General features: G+C 34.6%; 3 protein-coding genes across 4 annotated transcripts; 2 read left to right on the top strand and 1 right to left on the bottom strand.

The window, feature by feature from the left end:
• The first annotated feature begins 515 nt into the window (after nt 1–515).
• On the top strand, nt 516–3178 carry LOC110619107 (G-type lectin S-receptor-like serine/threonine-protein kinase LECRK3). Its single transcript, XM_021762361.2, has one exon. It carries the CDS (start codon nt 665–667, stop codon nt 3047–3049), a length of 2385 nt encoding a protein of 794 aa, XP_021618053.1. The 5' UTR covers nt 516–664; the 3' UTR covers nt 3050–3178.
• Nucleotides 3179–6502: 3324 nt separating this feature from the next.
• Nucleotides 6503–9364, top strand: LOC110619160 (myb family transcription factor PHL5). Of its 2 annotated transcripts, none has more exons than XM_021762424.2 (7): nt 6503–7263; nt 7369–7588; nt 7683–7759; nt 7850–7889; nt 8648–8696; nt 8807–8876; nt 8951–9364. In XM_021762424.2, exons 1-7 carry the CDS (start codon nt 6769–6771, stop codon nt 9137–9139), a joined length of 1140 nt encoding a protein of 379 aa, XP_021618116.1. In that variant the 5' UTR covers nt 6503–6768; the 3' UTR covers nt 9140–9364. The 2 variants fall into 2 exon arrangements, with proteins under 2 accessions (XP_021618116.1, XP_021618117.1); XM_021762425.2 differs by having other exon boundaries at nt 6511–7263; nt 8966–9364.
• A 3743-nt stretch (nt 9365–13107) lies between these two features.
• Nucleotides 13108–15279, bottom strand: LOC110619729 (protein SRG1). Its single transcript, XM_021763280.2, has 4 exons — nt 15012–15279; nt 14549–14796; nt 14038–14368; nt 13108–13954 (listed from the first exon to the last, which is right to left on the bottom strand). The coding sequence occupies exons 1-4, from the start codon at nt 15255–15257 to the stop codon at nt 13715–13717; spliced, it is 1065 nt and encodes a 354-aa protein (XP_021618972.1). The 5' UTR covers nt 15258–15279; the 3' UTR covers nt 13108–13714.
• Between the last annotated feature and the right edge of the window lie 113 nt (nt 15280–15392).

The following is a 15392-nucleotide window of genomic DNA, read 5'->3' as shown; positions in this document are numbered from 1 at the left end:
GTAAACCATAAAAACTAAATAGTAAAATATTAAACATTTAAAACCAGTAGAAATACTAATTACTAAATTTTTAAAATTTTAAAAACTGTATTTTCTAAATCGAGAAATTAATTAATGAGTTTTTTCATAATATAGAAACTAAATAATAAATTTTTTAAAATTAAATGATATTGAAATAGTACAAATGTATATAAACAAAATATTAAAATGAAGAATTTTCATATCTCGGATTGGTTGCTTTTGATATTTTATGAGGTAGCTTACCATCACGATCGTATTAGGTAGTTGGATTGTTATTTTCTCCTTTGCTTGGTAAAAGAACAAAAATAATCCAGAAATCAATAGCCAACGTGTTTCATTAATATCCCTCGATTCATTCATTAATCTCCCTCTAGATTCATTTGCAAGGAAACATCAGTCACCTCTTTCTTCATTTAGACTTCCACGAATTAAATTTCTTGATTAAAATCCTTGCTAAGATTTCCTTCATATAGGCTCATTGATTTGTTAAACTTTAGAAAGTTTCAAAAAGGCCAAGTTTTGAGTAATTTCCACACGCTATCTTAAAAATAGAAGATTCAACTATACATGTACCAACAAAAACTCTTTGTATATAAAATTAGTATTATTCTTATAAGCTCTCAATAACGACCCATCCAAAGCCATGGCTTCATTATATCTCCATCTCCTTCCTTTTTTCTTGATTCTGCACGTTGCTCTTTCTTTCCTTTTTGCTGCAATTTTCGCTGATACCTGTACAGTAGACCTATTATCTTTATCTACTGATCAGAACTCTTCATGGCTTTCACCATCAGGTGAATTTACCTTTGGATTCTTTAAACTCCAAAATGAGAATCTGTTCCTCCTTGCGATCTGGTTCACCAATATACCTGATACAGTGGTTTGGTCTGCAAATGATGACAATATGGCACCACCAGGGTCTACTGTTAAACTGACCGGTGATGGGAAGCTTGCACTCTATGACCCAAATGGTGAATCATTATGGGAGCGCCCTGAAATTGGTGCCCAAGCTAAACCAGCCATTTGCGGTGCTATGAGTGATAATGGGAACTTCATGCTTCTAGATGAAAATAATGAGCCCATATGGCAGACCTTCAAAGAGCCTACAGATACAATCTTACCTGGCCAGATACTAGAAATGCCCAGTAACCTCACATCACGCCGTTCACAAGACAATTACAGTGACGACCGCTTCCAGCTCAAATTACAATTGGATGGCAATCTGGTGCTTTACTATGTAGCCTACAAGACCGAAGTCAATAGTATGGCTTATTGGGCTACCATGTCGGTTAAGGAAAATGCCTCATCTAAGTTGGTCTTTGATGAGAAGGGATATATATACGTTCAAGCAGGGACCAAACGGATCTACAACCTGACAACAACCGACGTAGGCTCTCCCAAAGATTTCTATCACATGGCAAGGATCGACTCCTATGGTGTCTTTACGCAATTTCATTATCCGAAGAGCGACGTCTGCGAGAAAAAGTGGAGTGCAGTACAAAAAATTCCTGAAAATATTTGCAACAGCTTCAATACATTACTTGGTGGAGGGATTTGTGGATACAACGGCTATTGTACTGAAATAAATGGGGAGACAAAATGCCTATGCCTCGATGATTATTCTTACTTGAACCGATATTCTCCAAACGATGGTTGCAGACCAAATTTTGAACTGCCCAGTTGTCAGCCCGATGGATGGGATGCAGATAGTAGGCTAGTAGATTTTCGAGAATATAGAAACCTGGATTGGCCACTATCTGATTATGAATATCAGTCTGGAAGTGTTGTCGACTTGGAGACATGTAAACAGCTATGTCTAGATGATTGTTTCTGCATAGTGGCTATTCATAATGGCAACGATTGTTGGAAAAAGAGGTATCCTTTGTCTAATGGAAGAAAGAATACAAGCGTAAATAGAACCGCTCTAGTGAAGGTACCTAAAATGAATTCAGAGCTCTATACCAAGAAAACATGCGACACCAAGAACCAGTCAACCTTGGTCCTTGTCATATCAATACTCCTAGGAAGTTCTGTTTTCGTTAATATGCTTCTAATATTAGTTATATCTCTTGCTATCTTCTTGTATAACAAGAAGTTACTCAACTTCTCATCTGCTTCAAGTGCTTCTGCAGCAAATGTTAGAAGCTATACATACAAAGAACTCGAAGAAGCTACTAGTGGCTTCAAGCAGATATTGGGTAGAGGTGCTTCTGGAATAGTTTACAAAGGAGTCTTAGCATCAGATCCCAAGAGGTTTGTAGCAGTCAAGAAGCTAGATAAGGTCGAACAAGAAGGAGAGAGAGAATTCAAAACAGAAGTTAATGTGATTGGTCAGACACACCACAAGAACCTAGTCCGTCTCCTTGGATATTGTGACGAGGGGGAACACCGGCTTCTTATCTACGAGTACATGAGTAATGGATCCTTAGCTAACTTCTTGTTCGGAATAACAAGGCCTGACTGGAATCAAAGAGTACAGATTGCCTTGGGCATTGCAAGAGGCCTGATGTACTTACATGAAGAATGCGTTGTTCAAATAATCCACTGTGACATAAAACCTCAAAACATACTATTAGATGAGTTCTCTACACCAAGGATTTCTGACTTCGGATTGGTAAAGCTATTGTTGGCCGAGCAATCTCGAGTAACTCGCACAAATAAAAGAGGCACAATTGGGTACTTTGCACCTGAGTGGTTCAGGAAAGGTTCAATCACAGTTAAAATTGATGTATATAGTTATGGGGTTGTGCTGCTAGAGCTCATATGCTGCAAATCAAGTGTAGCATTTGGAATGGGAGATCAAGAGGAGGCACTTATGGACTGGATATATGAGTGCTACTGCAAAAAGAAGTTGGGTGAGCTGGTTGAAAACGATGAAGAGGCAAGAAATGACATGAAAAGGCTAGAGAGGTTGGTGATGGTGGCAATTTGGTGCATTCAAGAGGATCCTTCACTTAGACCCACAATGAAGAAGGTGACGCAAATGCTTGAGGGCGTTACCCATGTTTCTGTGCCCCCACGCCCTTGAAGCTATAGCTCAACATGACTTCAACACTGTTTATCCAAATTTTAACTTGATTACTTCACATCTTTTTTTTTTTACTCGGTTAATGCAATAGTATGTTGTTATATGGAAGATAAAATAAATTTGACTTGATTACTTTATTCCACGTGAATTTTTCAGCCAATTTACATATAAACAAATCTTCTACAACTTTTTCTCTTATTTTTAATTTAGTAAATTTTCAAATTTGTTATTATGAAAGATAAAATAAATTTGATCATACTACAAAAAATTAATTAGACTTATTAAAATTTTATTTTATTTGTTTCTTCGTATAAGTTCATTTATATTTTTTAAGTATTTTTTATTTTAATTTTATGAAAACTTACAATATTTAAAACTTTTAATTAATCAACTTATTTTTACCCTCTTACTCAAATTTTTAATTCTGTTCCAAAAATGTGCACAGTTCTTAAAAGTCACTGACAATGAATTGAAGAATCATATCAAAATTTTGAAAAAAAAAAATATTGTAAGAAGTACGTCCTGCGCCTTAGCATTAATGGATGCAATAATCACTCAATTATTTAGATAAAAATAATAAATATGGTATCTAATATAAGTTCACTTAAACATTGACGCCTCTTTAAGCTTGCAACGAGGTTCGGTAGGTTTCGGTTGTGTAATCCGGAAGGATGATGGGAGTTTTGTGGCCGCTAGTGCAGGCTCTTTTTATAGCCAGATGGATGCAAAGTGTGCTGAAACTATAGCATTCCGGGAAGCATTGAGTTGGATTAAAGAGTGTGGATGGGATCGAGTTCTTTTCGAATTGGATGCTCAGGTACTTGTGATGTCAGTTAATTGTGTTTTGTTAGATGATTTATTGTCTTTTGACCTTTTAGTTCAAGATTGTAAACTGCTTCTATCTAGTTATGAGGAAGCAAAGTGTGTTTTTGTTCATAGATCTGCGAATGATGTCGCTCATGTTCTAGCAACATCGGCTCATTCTGAGTCAGGTCAAGGAGTTTGGATTGATATCCCTACTCCTCATATTGTTTCTTTGTTCTCTTTAAATTAATGAAGTTTTCTTGTTATTTCAAAAAAATATAAGTTCACTTAAAAGTGATAGATGGCATTTTTCATTTCCCCGGCTCTGAATGAAGTGGTTAATGCCACTAGAGACCTATTGCTACTAGGGCCGGGATGGGACATTGGCCAATGTTTGTGTTGATTGATTATCAAAACAAGGTTTCAGTTTTCTATTGGATCAGTGAGCATCCTCCGGCAGCCTTATAATTAGTGCCCAAACTGTTATGGACTCGTTAGCTCTGCAGGCCGTGTTACTCTTGGTTTGCTGACACCCCTTTTTAACCTCTCTATATATGTACCCATTCTTTCTCTATCGTTTTTCTTTTTTATTGAAGGATCTGTCTCTATCTTATTATTGCAACTAACTAACATTTTTTAACATATCTATACACATGTATGAATTATAATTGCAAAATAAAATCTTAAATTTAAAAATAATAAGTATAAATAATTAATGTGTAACATTAAATTTTACTAAATACTAAAAAATTATTGTTATATAAAAAGCACATACATATCAAAAGAATATCTTTTTGTGCAAAGCAAGGCATGGCACTCGTACTGCTTTTTTAGTATGGTTGTGTCTGTGGTTTGACATTCCTCACTAAACTGAAAGGCACTGCTTCCAAATCCGACAGCCATACAAAAGAATATGCACAACCCACAATCAAGAATCCCTTCATTTGCTTCAAACCAACCCAAAAAATTCTATTCCTCGCCCTACATGTGTCTTCAATTTTACAGCTCAATTATATCCAAAAAAAAAAAAAAAATTCAGTTGATCCTAATTAGTGTTATATTAAGTGTGGATTGATATTTTACATACAAATTAAGATAAAACGATGTAATATTCAACCAACTTTGCAATTTTTTTTAATCGAAAAACATATAAATTCATTTAGGAGAGTTGTTCAACTATTAATTATCCTTTTAAATTCATGCTTCAAGTATGTTCTACAAATATAATTGATCTACGCTATCCATTGACATTCAATATTACAATTCCATTGCTCCAAATTCTATAGGACCAACCAAAACAGGTCCCATCCTTTTTAAAAAAAAAATAATAATAAATTCTGAATTAATATATGTTTATTAGTGAACCCACATGATCTTTAAGACATCTTAAAATATTAATTATGAGCCAGAAGATCATAATGTGCATAGGCCAAAAAATATTAAGCATTTTGATGGGTTGGCTCTTCAAAGCTCCCAAAGGTCATTTTGCAAACAATGCAATTAATTTTTCATTTAAAAAAAAAAAATCAGTAATGGATAACAATTTATATGTATCCTCATAGTCTAGCTCGCAGCAAGAATTTGTCTTTTTCGTAGTTCATTTAACTTTATACATTCTAATACTATAATTCTTTTTTTATTATTATTATATATATAACACATAAAAAAAGGACATAAAAATATTTATTGGTGAGAAAACTTCAGAATTAAATAAAAAAAAGATTAAATTTATTTTTTACTGTCATAAAATATTGTATTCAGATGTGGCAGATCTGCGAAATTGAATGAAGGATGATTTAGAAAAAGAAGTTTACTATGCAAGAAATAATAGGGTTGAAAAAGTCAGATGCAATTGTGGTATTGTTCCAAGATGACAGATTGAAACAAAGAAAAAGAGATGGAAACTATGGAATCATTCACAGACATCTGTCAAGCACTGTCTAATTCGTTTAGCCACATAGATACATACATTTTTAACTTTTAAAGAAAGTTCAAATGCTATGCCTTCTTCTGAAAATGTAATAACCTTATAAGACATAATTAATATAAGTCGATTCATCCACGTAATATCACAACCAAACAATTTCTTTTTTGGAACTGAATTTAGCTCACAATAGATACTAAATGAATGAAAATGAATGTAGCCTGGACTTTGTTTATATTCATTCCTTCTAACACGTTTACTATTGCCATAGAATCAATCCATGCATTTTGTTATCTACTAAAGTAATATAATTATTGATGAACTTTAGCAAATTGAAATCTTATAATTAGAATCCAATGGCAACATAAATTATACAGTGAGTTGGTGAAAGAATCGTGTTTGTACTTATTCACTTTATAGATAATTCATTCATGTCATAAAACCAGCTTCATTAATTAGTAAATGAGTATAATGGGCATGCTAAATTTTTTCTATTTTTTTTAATCAAATAAAAAAATATAATGGGCATCTTTCACTTTAATCTTGGAAAATTAAATCAAGTTGCACTTTTACAAATAATGGAAATTATTTAAATGAGCTTTGGATGTATCAAAAGATCATTTTTCATCCCTATCCAAGTTGGAAACTTTTTTTTTAATTGAGAAACAAATTTAGTGGCACTATTCAAAAGGGCGACTTGTTGTGAAGACCATCTTCCATATGAAGCTTTGCACATTACTAAAAGAGCAGCAAAAGAATTTTATGGAGCTATATATCTGATCTACCCTACTAGCATTTTATGCCTCTTAAATGCCCCCCTTATCTTCTACATCTTCCAGCAGGCAAAGCAAAACTATATTTAAAGACCAAACCTTTTTGGTGTCCACCAACAAATATAATAATATACAGAAGTTGCAGAAAGTTTTTTAATGCAGCTGCTTCAGACAAATACATATTGTCTTTTTTTAAGTAGAGATCTGTGCTGTGCTTCATGACTCTATATATACATATATCAATGAGCACTCAAAAGGGGAAAGTCCCACAAACCAACCATCAGTACTCTCGTAAAATTCCCAACTCTAAATTTTCTTCTCCTTCTCCGCATCAGCCTCTGAACATGAGAGTATTCTTCCAGTCTGATCATTTACCAATCCCTCTGGGTTGCTCCACCGATGGCAATCCAGGGGCTTCTGATATACCATCTTCTGCTTTCTGTACAATGAAAGGTTGCATGAGCTTTGCACAGGGTGATGATTACGATTTTAATAGCTTATCTGGTTCTCAGGCGACAGAAACTCTTGGTCTTCAATCAACTGTAAAATCAGAGAGCAATAAGAATCTAACCATTAAAGAAACGATGTGTCAAGATTTGCATCCTCATTCATCAGGGGGCGATCTCTTTCTTCCTATACTGCAAAAGTCTGCAAATGAATTGAATCAACCCAACCAAAGCCATATTAATTTCAAGAATCATCAGAACTGTGAGGTGAGTTTACATAACTTTCTTCTTATCCTTCTTTGTCATAGTCTACATATTTATATGTCATTGGCTTGTTTCAAGTGTATATGATATTTTCGCTTATTATTACAGAATGGTTATCAATTATTCAGCTCTCAATTTACCAAACCGATCAACTACAACTTCAAGCCGGCAGCCAAGCAGCCCAAGCACCCTTGTTATGGCATAGTCTCCGCTAATAGCAAATCTGTTACATCAGGACCAGCAGGTACATGCAAAACGCGTATTAGATGGACTAAAGATCTTCATAAGCGATTCGTTGAATGTGTAGATATTCTTGGAGGACCTGTAAGTAAGTGATATTTCAATGGCTAAACAATGTGAAAGGAACGATCATTAGCGAATAAAGATTTTGATCCTAGATTCTTTTGTCGTGCAATGCGTAGAGGCTACTCCGAAGTTGATTCTTAAGCTTATGGGGGTTGAAGGATTAACAATCTTCCATGTTAAAAGTCACTTGCAGGTTTTGATCTTCATTACTCAATAATGGATTTGGTTGTTTAAATCTTGATCGTGACTATCTAATTGTAATTTTCCCCAATTATGTTTACAGAAATATCGCATTTCCAGGTATATTCCAAAATCAACAGAAGGTATATTCCTTTAATTGCCTGTTCTATTGTTAAATTAATATCCTTTGTACCCTTTGGTTTCTGGCGATATGTTAAATGAAAGCATCAAATCCTTGCCGTATATAGCCAACCATTCTACACTGGGTAGTGGTTACTATCTTGTTCTTGATCATAGTTTTTGGCATTTAATAACCCTTTCAAGGATTTGAGTGAACCAAGAAAAAAGTTTTAGATTTCATTTTGAGGATTAATCAATTGATATATCTTAATCAAGAGACCATATTTTAATCAGTTGATATATTTTGTTGTTTTTTGAATCATTTGGTTCCTTTGATTTTCTAACTATGATTAAAATCAATGGCCATGTTAAGTTTTTTCCTAGATATCTACTAATAAAAATTATGCTCGTAATAAAAAAAAAATAACTATGACTAAAATCTGACCTCGCAACTCAAGAAACACTGCAATTCTATTGAATTAAAGCTTATATATTTGTTTTCCGGAAACTTTAGGTAGGAATGGATGTCCTTGCCAGGTACTTATTCTTTGTCTATCTCTATCTTGTATGGCTACAATTGTATTAAAGTGACAGCTAAACTAAGATATGCTCTTCTTCTTTTACTGAATCTTATCTACATCTCTACTTTTTACAATGATGTCAAGCAATAGGCTGGCTTTTTCGTTTCCTTATTACATTTTACCTTGAAAATGATAATGCCATTTCTTGCATCAGATTTGCATGCATTACCACTTCTGAACATCATGTGTTTGATTTGCAGGAAAAACTAACAGGAATCTTACAAATACAATAGCACTTGACCCAAAAGCGTATGCATATCTAACTAAAATTTCCTTTTCTTTTCAACCAAAAAAGAAAAAACTGATATGATTCCCCTCGTAAAATCTTAGACCTGAATTAGTCATCTTCCTGATCGCAGAGGCATGCAGATTGCTGAAACGCTAAGAATGCAGATAGATGTCCAGAAACGCCTACAAGAACAGTTGGAGGTTTTGGTTTCTTTCCTTTTCCTTGTTTCTTTCTCTCTCTTTTTTAATGCTTTGATTTAATCTTGATTTTCCAGTCTAATCTGTCCCAGATACAAAGAAATTTACAGTCTCGGATTGAAGAACAAGGGAGGCAACTCAGAAAGATGTTAGACCTGCAACTAGTGACTAACAAGACTCTCACAGAAACCAAAAACTCGTCAGATTTAGCGTTCCAAGAAGATCCATCAAATGATCCTATAGAAGGACTAGGGGATTTCCACTAACAATCCAATACAAGTATACATGTTGAGCATCTTCTGCATGTTTGTTAATTAATTATTCATTATGTTAATTGAAACTTGAAAGAGATGTGTGAAGCCTTGCAGTAACAACTATCAATTTTTTTGACACAAACAGATACTTCTAATATCTTTAATTTAGCATTAGCTTGACAGCATGTATGGATGCATGGGTGCTTCTTGCCAAATAATATCCTTAACTTGGAAAGATATGTATTTGCAAAGCTTTATATGAGTTTGAGAATATTTGTTTATTGGAGTAGATAGATTACTGTAGTACAACGGATCAGTTAAGAGTTCTATTAAACTTGCTTGGCTAATCTTCGAATATTTAAATGTTCTCTGTCACTGACTTTTCAAAGGTGAGTTGTAAAATTAAGTAGAACAAATTTGGTGCTTCAATAGGCACCGTAGAGAGTGTATTACTGGCGCTTTTGAGTCACTGCGGCTATGCGGCACTTAGCCAAGTCCTATGAGGTTATAGCCTTCCAAGTTCAATCTACTGATAAATCTTGCCATGCTACTTGGTTTTGCCCTGTCTTGGACTCATCAAGGGAGTGGCTCCGGCCTCCGACCAGTTTTTGCAAGTATGATAATCCCACACACAAAGGCCCTTCCGAATAACTCCCCTCCCAATCTTTATAGCAACATCTTCCCTAGCATGGTGTTGCACATTTCCAGAATTTATGGATATGACAACTCTCCTCCACTCAAATCATGCTCGCTCTTGAGCATGTCAGCAATTAAGTACTTTGATCACATCATTGTTTCTCTGATGTGACGCTCCTCCACTCAAGTTATGAGTGCAACAAGCCAAAAGAGTGTTCCATTCCTGTCAAAACGCAGGCTTCATCTGCCTTACCCCACCCGTTGAGGTGATCCTCACTCATACATTTGCCCGCAATTTGCTCTGAATACCACCTTTACTCAGTGAATCCGATATAACACCTCGGTGTGCACAACATCAATCCTTGCTCTCCTCCACCAATGAAACTCAACTCAACTATGCATGTAGTCACTTTACTGGGTCCCCTACACTAGAAAAGATAACTCCTCTCCTCTATTCTTCCAGGATCGTCAAGTGGGATGGCAGTGCATGCCATACGAAAGCTTACCTTCACTCTGATACCACGTGTCACAGGTGCTTTTGAGTTACTGCGCCCATGCAGTACTTGGATAGACCCCTACGAGATTATAACCTACCAAGTTAAGCATATTGAGGAGTCTTGCCACGCTGACTGGTTTCCCCCAGCTTTGGTCTCATCAAGGGAGCGGCTCCAGCCCCCGACCAGTGTTCAGGAATGGTGATCCCATACACAAAGGCCCTTCCGAGCAACTTCCCACTCAATCTTCACGGCAATATCTTCTCCAGCATGGTGTTGTACATTCCTAAAATTTATGGACGTGGCAACTCTCCTCCACTCAAACCATGCTCGCCCTCGAGTATGTCAGCATTTAAGCACTTTGATTCTAGCATCGTTTCTCCGAAGTGACACTTCTCCACTCAAGCTACGAGCGCAATGAGCCAAAAGGGACGTCCCATTCCCATCGGAATGCAGGCTTCATCTGCCTTACCCCACCTGTATACCTGAGAAACCTAACCCTCACTCATATATTTGCCCTGCAACTTGCTCTGAACACCACCTTCACTTAGTGAGTTCGATATAATACCTCGGTGCGCGCAACATCAATCTTTGCTCCTCTCCACCAAGGAAGCTCAACTCAACTACGCACATAGTTACTTTGCTGGTCCTCCACACTAGGAAAGATAACTTTTCTACTCCTCCAGGATCGTCAGGTAGGATGGCAATGTGTGCCATGGAGCCCATCTTCGCTCTGATACTACGTGCCACAGGCACTTTTGAATTACTGTGCCCATGCGGTACTTGGCTAGGCCCCTATGAGGTTACAGGCGGCCAAGTTCAGCCTATTGAGGAGTCTTGCCACGCTGCCAAGTTAGTCTTAAGAATCACCCCCGATACTCTATGAATATGAACAACCTAATTAGTCAAAGTTATATAAGCGAACAATGAAGTTAACAGGCAACATTCGATCAGAAGTCTCACAATAGCCACGAGAGATAAGAACTAAACATGAGAATTCATAAACATGCTACTTATTTTATTATAAGGGCAAAATAGTAATTATACATCATCATCGACACAATTGTTACAATAATTTTTACCTTTCTTGTAGACAGGAGGATGACTTATAAGGAGTGAAGGCACAACTCAGGAACTCCGTAGACCTACAATAGCCAACTAGGCCAACCTTTACTAGTAATCGACTAATCACTCTCTCTTAAAGAGTTTTAGAAACAATGTGACTTGTGATAGGAGGAGATATCAATATGTTTCAGATGACACACTTCCTAAATAAATAATATAAAGGAAATTACAGATATTTGATACGGCCTTTAACTTATTTCTAATTTACACTAATTTATTCTAATATTATTTATCAAAAACTCTATTATTGAAAAATTATAATTTTGGTTTCTAAATTTTAAAACCCTAACTTTCGCTCAGTCTTGGACTTATACACAAAGACCCTTCTAAACAACTATCTGCCAAATGGACATGACACAGGGAACTAGTTCCTCTCTTGTCTGAAATTTCTTTGAAAATAACAAGTTTCCATTATGAAAATACACTAGAAGATTTTAGCAGAAACAATTTGGATTTTTGGAAATATGCCCTTTTTGCTATTAAAAAAATGTTGAGATAACTTAATATCTAAAAATAGAATAAAATTTTAAAAATTTATGATTTTAGATATATTAAAGTAGATATAACTATTAAGATATATGTTCTCTTTTAGATTTTTTATTATATTTTTTCTTATATGAATACATACTTAAATGAATAAAATTATAACACCCTCATATCTCCTCTCTCTCCTCGAAAAACAAACATGATTAAAGTTGTAATCATTGGGCAGAAGAGATAACTGAACCCCAGTGCATACCTAGGTCGGGGCAAGGAGCTACAAGCCTCTCTGAAATTTTTAAAATTTTTTAAATATATATATAATTTTCTTAATTATAAGTAAATAAGAACAAGAATAATTAAATTTTTTAAATTTTAAGAAATTCATTAATTTATTCTACTTAAAAATTATTCAATTAAATATAAATTTAAATATATATTTTTAGTCCCCCTAATTTTAAATATAAAATCTCTATAATTTTAAATTTCCTTTATGATTAAAAATTAAAATGAGTTAATTAATAATTTTTTTATAAATAAATTAAATAATTTAATTTATTTATAAAATATAAAGATATTTTAATAGAATAATTTTAATATAAAATCAAACTAATAAAATTTTTAAAAATTTAAGAGTTTAATAGTAATTTTCCCACAAATAAAATCCACCCGTTAATACTATTTTTGCAACAACCATTCTTACTTATATATCCATCTCCTCCTTTGTTTTTTTACAATTTAAAAATTTTATTTTTATTTATTAAAATTTTAACTCTAAATATTCAACTTAATTTTCTATCTTTTGGATCATTATTATTTTAATACCTCAAATTTAAAATGATTATGTTAGCTTGGATATACATATGAATACAAATTTTTATAAATCAAATGAAATTGGGGGTACTTTTGAAAAAATTGAGCTCTTTTAATTTAAATTTTTGCATGTCACCACTGAACTCAATGTCAGAATCTCATAATGGTGAAATATTTTGATAGGAAGTATTTCTAACGAAAAGCATGATATTCTGTTTTAAAATTTTTAGCTCATTTTTCAAATTATTTAACATTTTTTAAATTATTTAATAAAATAATTTAATTTTTATAAAATTTATTTTCTTTCAAAACTAAATATTCTAAAAATTAATTCTAGTAAGGAGCGCGAAATTTGCATGCACAAACAATCACTCGACATTAAAGAAAAGACAACTAAAATCGAGTCAAATTTTACCACAAAAGCTAATGCAAAGGGACAAAATTGCCCAAATCTTATAATTGAGTCCATGTCTCAATCCATTACGGGACTAAAGATTAGCAAGCCCAATAAAATGTTGTTCAGTTCATATGGCTTTTACTTGGTAACCAATTTTCTAAATTTCACTTGTTTCTCACCATCCTTCCCCTGCTCTTTACACCTAATTGGTCATATAATTAAGGTCTAAATCAATTATTTATGAGAATGTAAAGGGACTGGTTGATCAGGCAGAACCTATACATAATCTTTAGGGAGGAAAAGCCTTTTGTTATCACGGAAACAACAGAAACATCAAGGAACCCTATTCAATTCCAGGGCTTACAGTGATCAATAGCCTAATTTAAATAGCCTAATCCTAATCACCCAAAAACAATTTGGGTACTCATTATAAGCCCAACGATTATGCTCGACCAAATTGGTGCTCGTAATAGTTATAAAAGTTTATGAAGCACAAAATCAATTACCAAAAATAGAGTTGGTTGCCCATTTGGGCGTTGGCTGATACCCCATAACTTCACCAGACTTCACTTATTGCAACATTTTTAAATCACCGTAACTTCTATCATCCTATTGTTTTTCCAAGCACTCTTCTATTAGGCTTTAGACTTTCAGGCAATCAATAAAAGAAACTTCAAGTTTCCGATTGTAAAAGCTCTGAAAATACTCTGCCAGTGTGATAGTCTTGTAAAGAGGTGGACTTCCTGACTTGGTAAGTTCTTTGGCAGGACCAATTTTGACAGATGGATTGGGAAAACAGAAAGTAACTACAGAAAACCTCTCCTTCGATTTGTTCACCACAGCTCTGTGATCTGGTGCTTTGTATATCCCATTGCTCATTATCTGCAAAATTTGAAAAATTCGTCAACTGTATAAGCACTAGCGTCTTACAATTAATACAAGGCCATTAGCACCTGTGGAGTTACCTCTATAATCTGTCCAATATTTACAACTAAAGCACTGTCAATTGGTTCAACAAAGACCCAGTCCCCATCTTTTAGAACCTGCAATCCTGGCACATCACAGGCGTCAAGCAAGAGAGTGATCCCTGACATATCAGCATGTGGGATCATTCCTATAACTCGATCTGGCTGAGGACAAGGTGGGTAACAATTAAATCTCACATCATATGTCCCTTCTTGATAGCCCTGATAGAATTCCTTGGTCTGATCATTTATCCCAAGGCCCATGGCAATGAATTGTGTTATAGAAACTGCAAGCTTCCTGATATCTTCTGAATAGTTCTGTAAGGTTTCCCTAGTGCAAATAGAAAATAAATATGTAAAATAAAGGTGAAGGTGTCAATTTTGAGTCTTGAAGATAAAAGAGTCTGCAATGTGGGAGATCTCATAACCTGAGGCATATTGTCTCACACAAAAGATTATCAACCTTACATGATTAAAGTCAATGGTATACACTGATAAAGTCAAGTATTACCTGAATTTCTCTGGTTTTTGTGGCCAGAATTCCATTTTTCTATTTTGAATGGGAAGAGCTTTGAGGAAGATCATGTCATTCCAATCAAGCTTTTGTTCTTCTGAGGTTACAAATGCTTGACCATAGCCTTCAAGACTTCCTGGTTTCTGTGCCCAGCGTTTCTTCTCTTCAAGGGGAAGTTCAAAGAATTCTTGAGTTTGCTTCTTAATGCTCCTCAGTGATGCATCTGAAACTCCATGGTTTATTAACTGCAAATTAAATTTTATCCTTTTAGAAGCTTACCATAATTGGGAAACAAATTGAGGTATTAAACAAGAAAAAGAAGAAGAAGAAGAAGAAGAAACAAATAAATTTAGATGACTATTCTAAATATATGGAAATCAAAGAACTCAATAAGCTTTTTAATTTAAAGAATTTAGGTCCACTAATCTTTGAATACAAAAATAGTTCTTTTTTAGATCACCTGAAACAGTCCCCAGTCTTTACAAGCAGAGTGAAGCTTGTGAAGCTCTGAAGCTTGGGATTCTGGGTGAAGTAGCTTGGCCATATCAATCCACGGCACAGAAGAAGAATGATCATCATGAGAAGAAGGAGAGATGATTTCATCTCTTATATACCTAAGGGGCACAGTGTGAGGGAGATGGGATACAATTTCTTGAACACTTGGAACAGGGAGAGACGATTCAAGGTTCTCTGCTACTGAAGCCATCTTCAAGAACTACTTGGATCTCAACAAGATCCTTGTAAGGGTGAGATGAACAAGACAATCTAGCTTCTGTATATATAGATTATATATAGTCAATTCTTGTGGCAATAGTTTATTTATATATGTGGGGCCACGTGT

Source organism: Manihot esculenta, chromosome 7, assembly GCF_001659605.2.
Source record: "Manihot esculenta cultivar AM560-2 chromosome 7, M.esculenta_v8, whole genome shotgun sequence".
NCBI classification, from domain to species: domain Eukaryota; kingdom Viridiplantae; phylum Streptophyta; class Magnoliopsida; order Malpighiales; family Euphorbiaceae; genus Manihot; species Manihot esculenta.
Note: the sequence above shows the minus strand (reverse complement) of the source record. Positions and strands in the feature narration are given on the sequence as shown.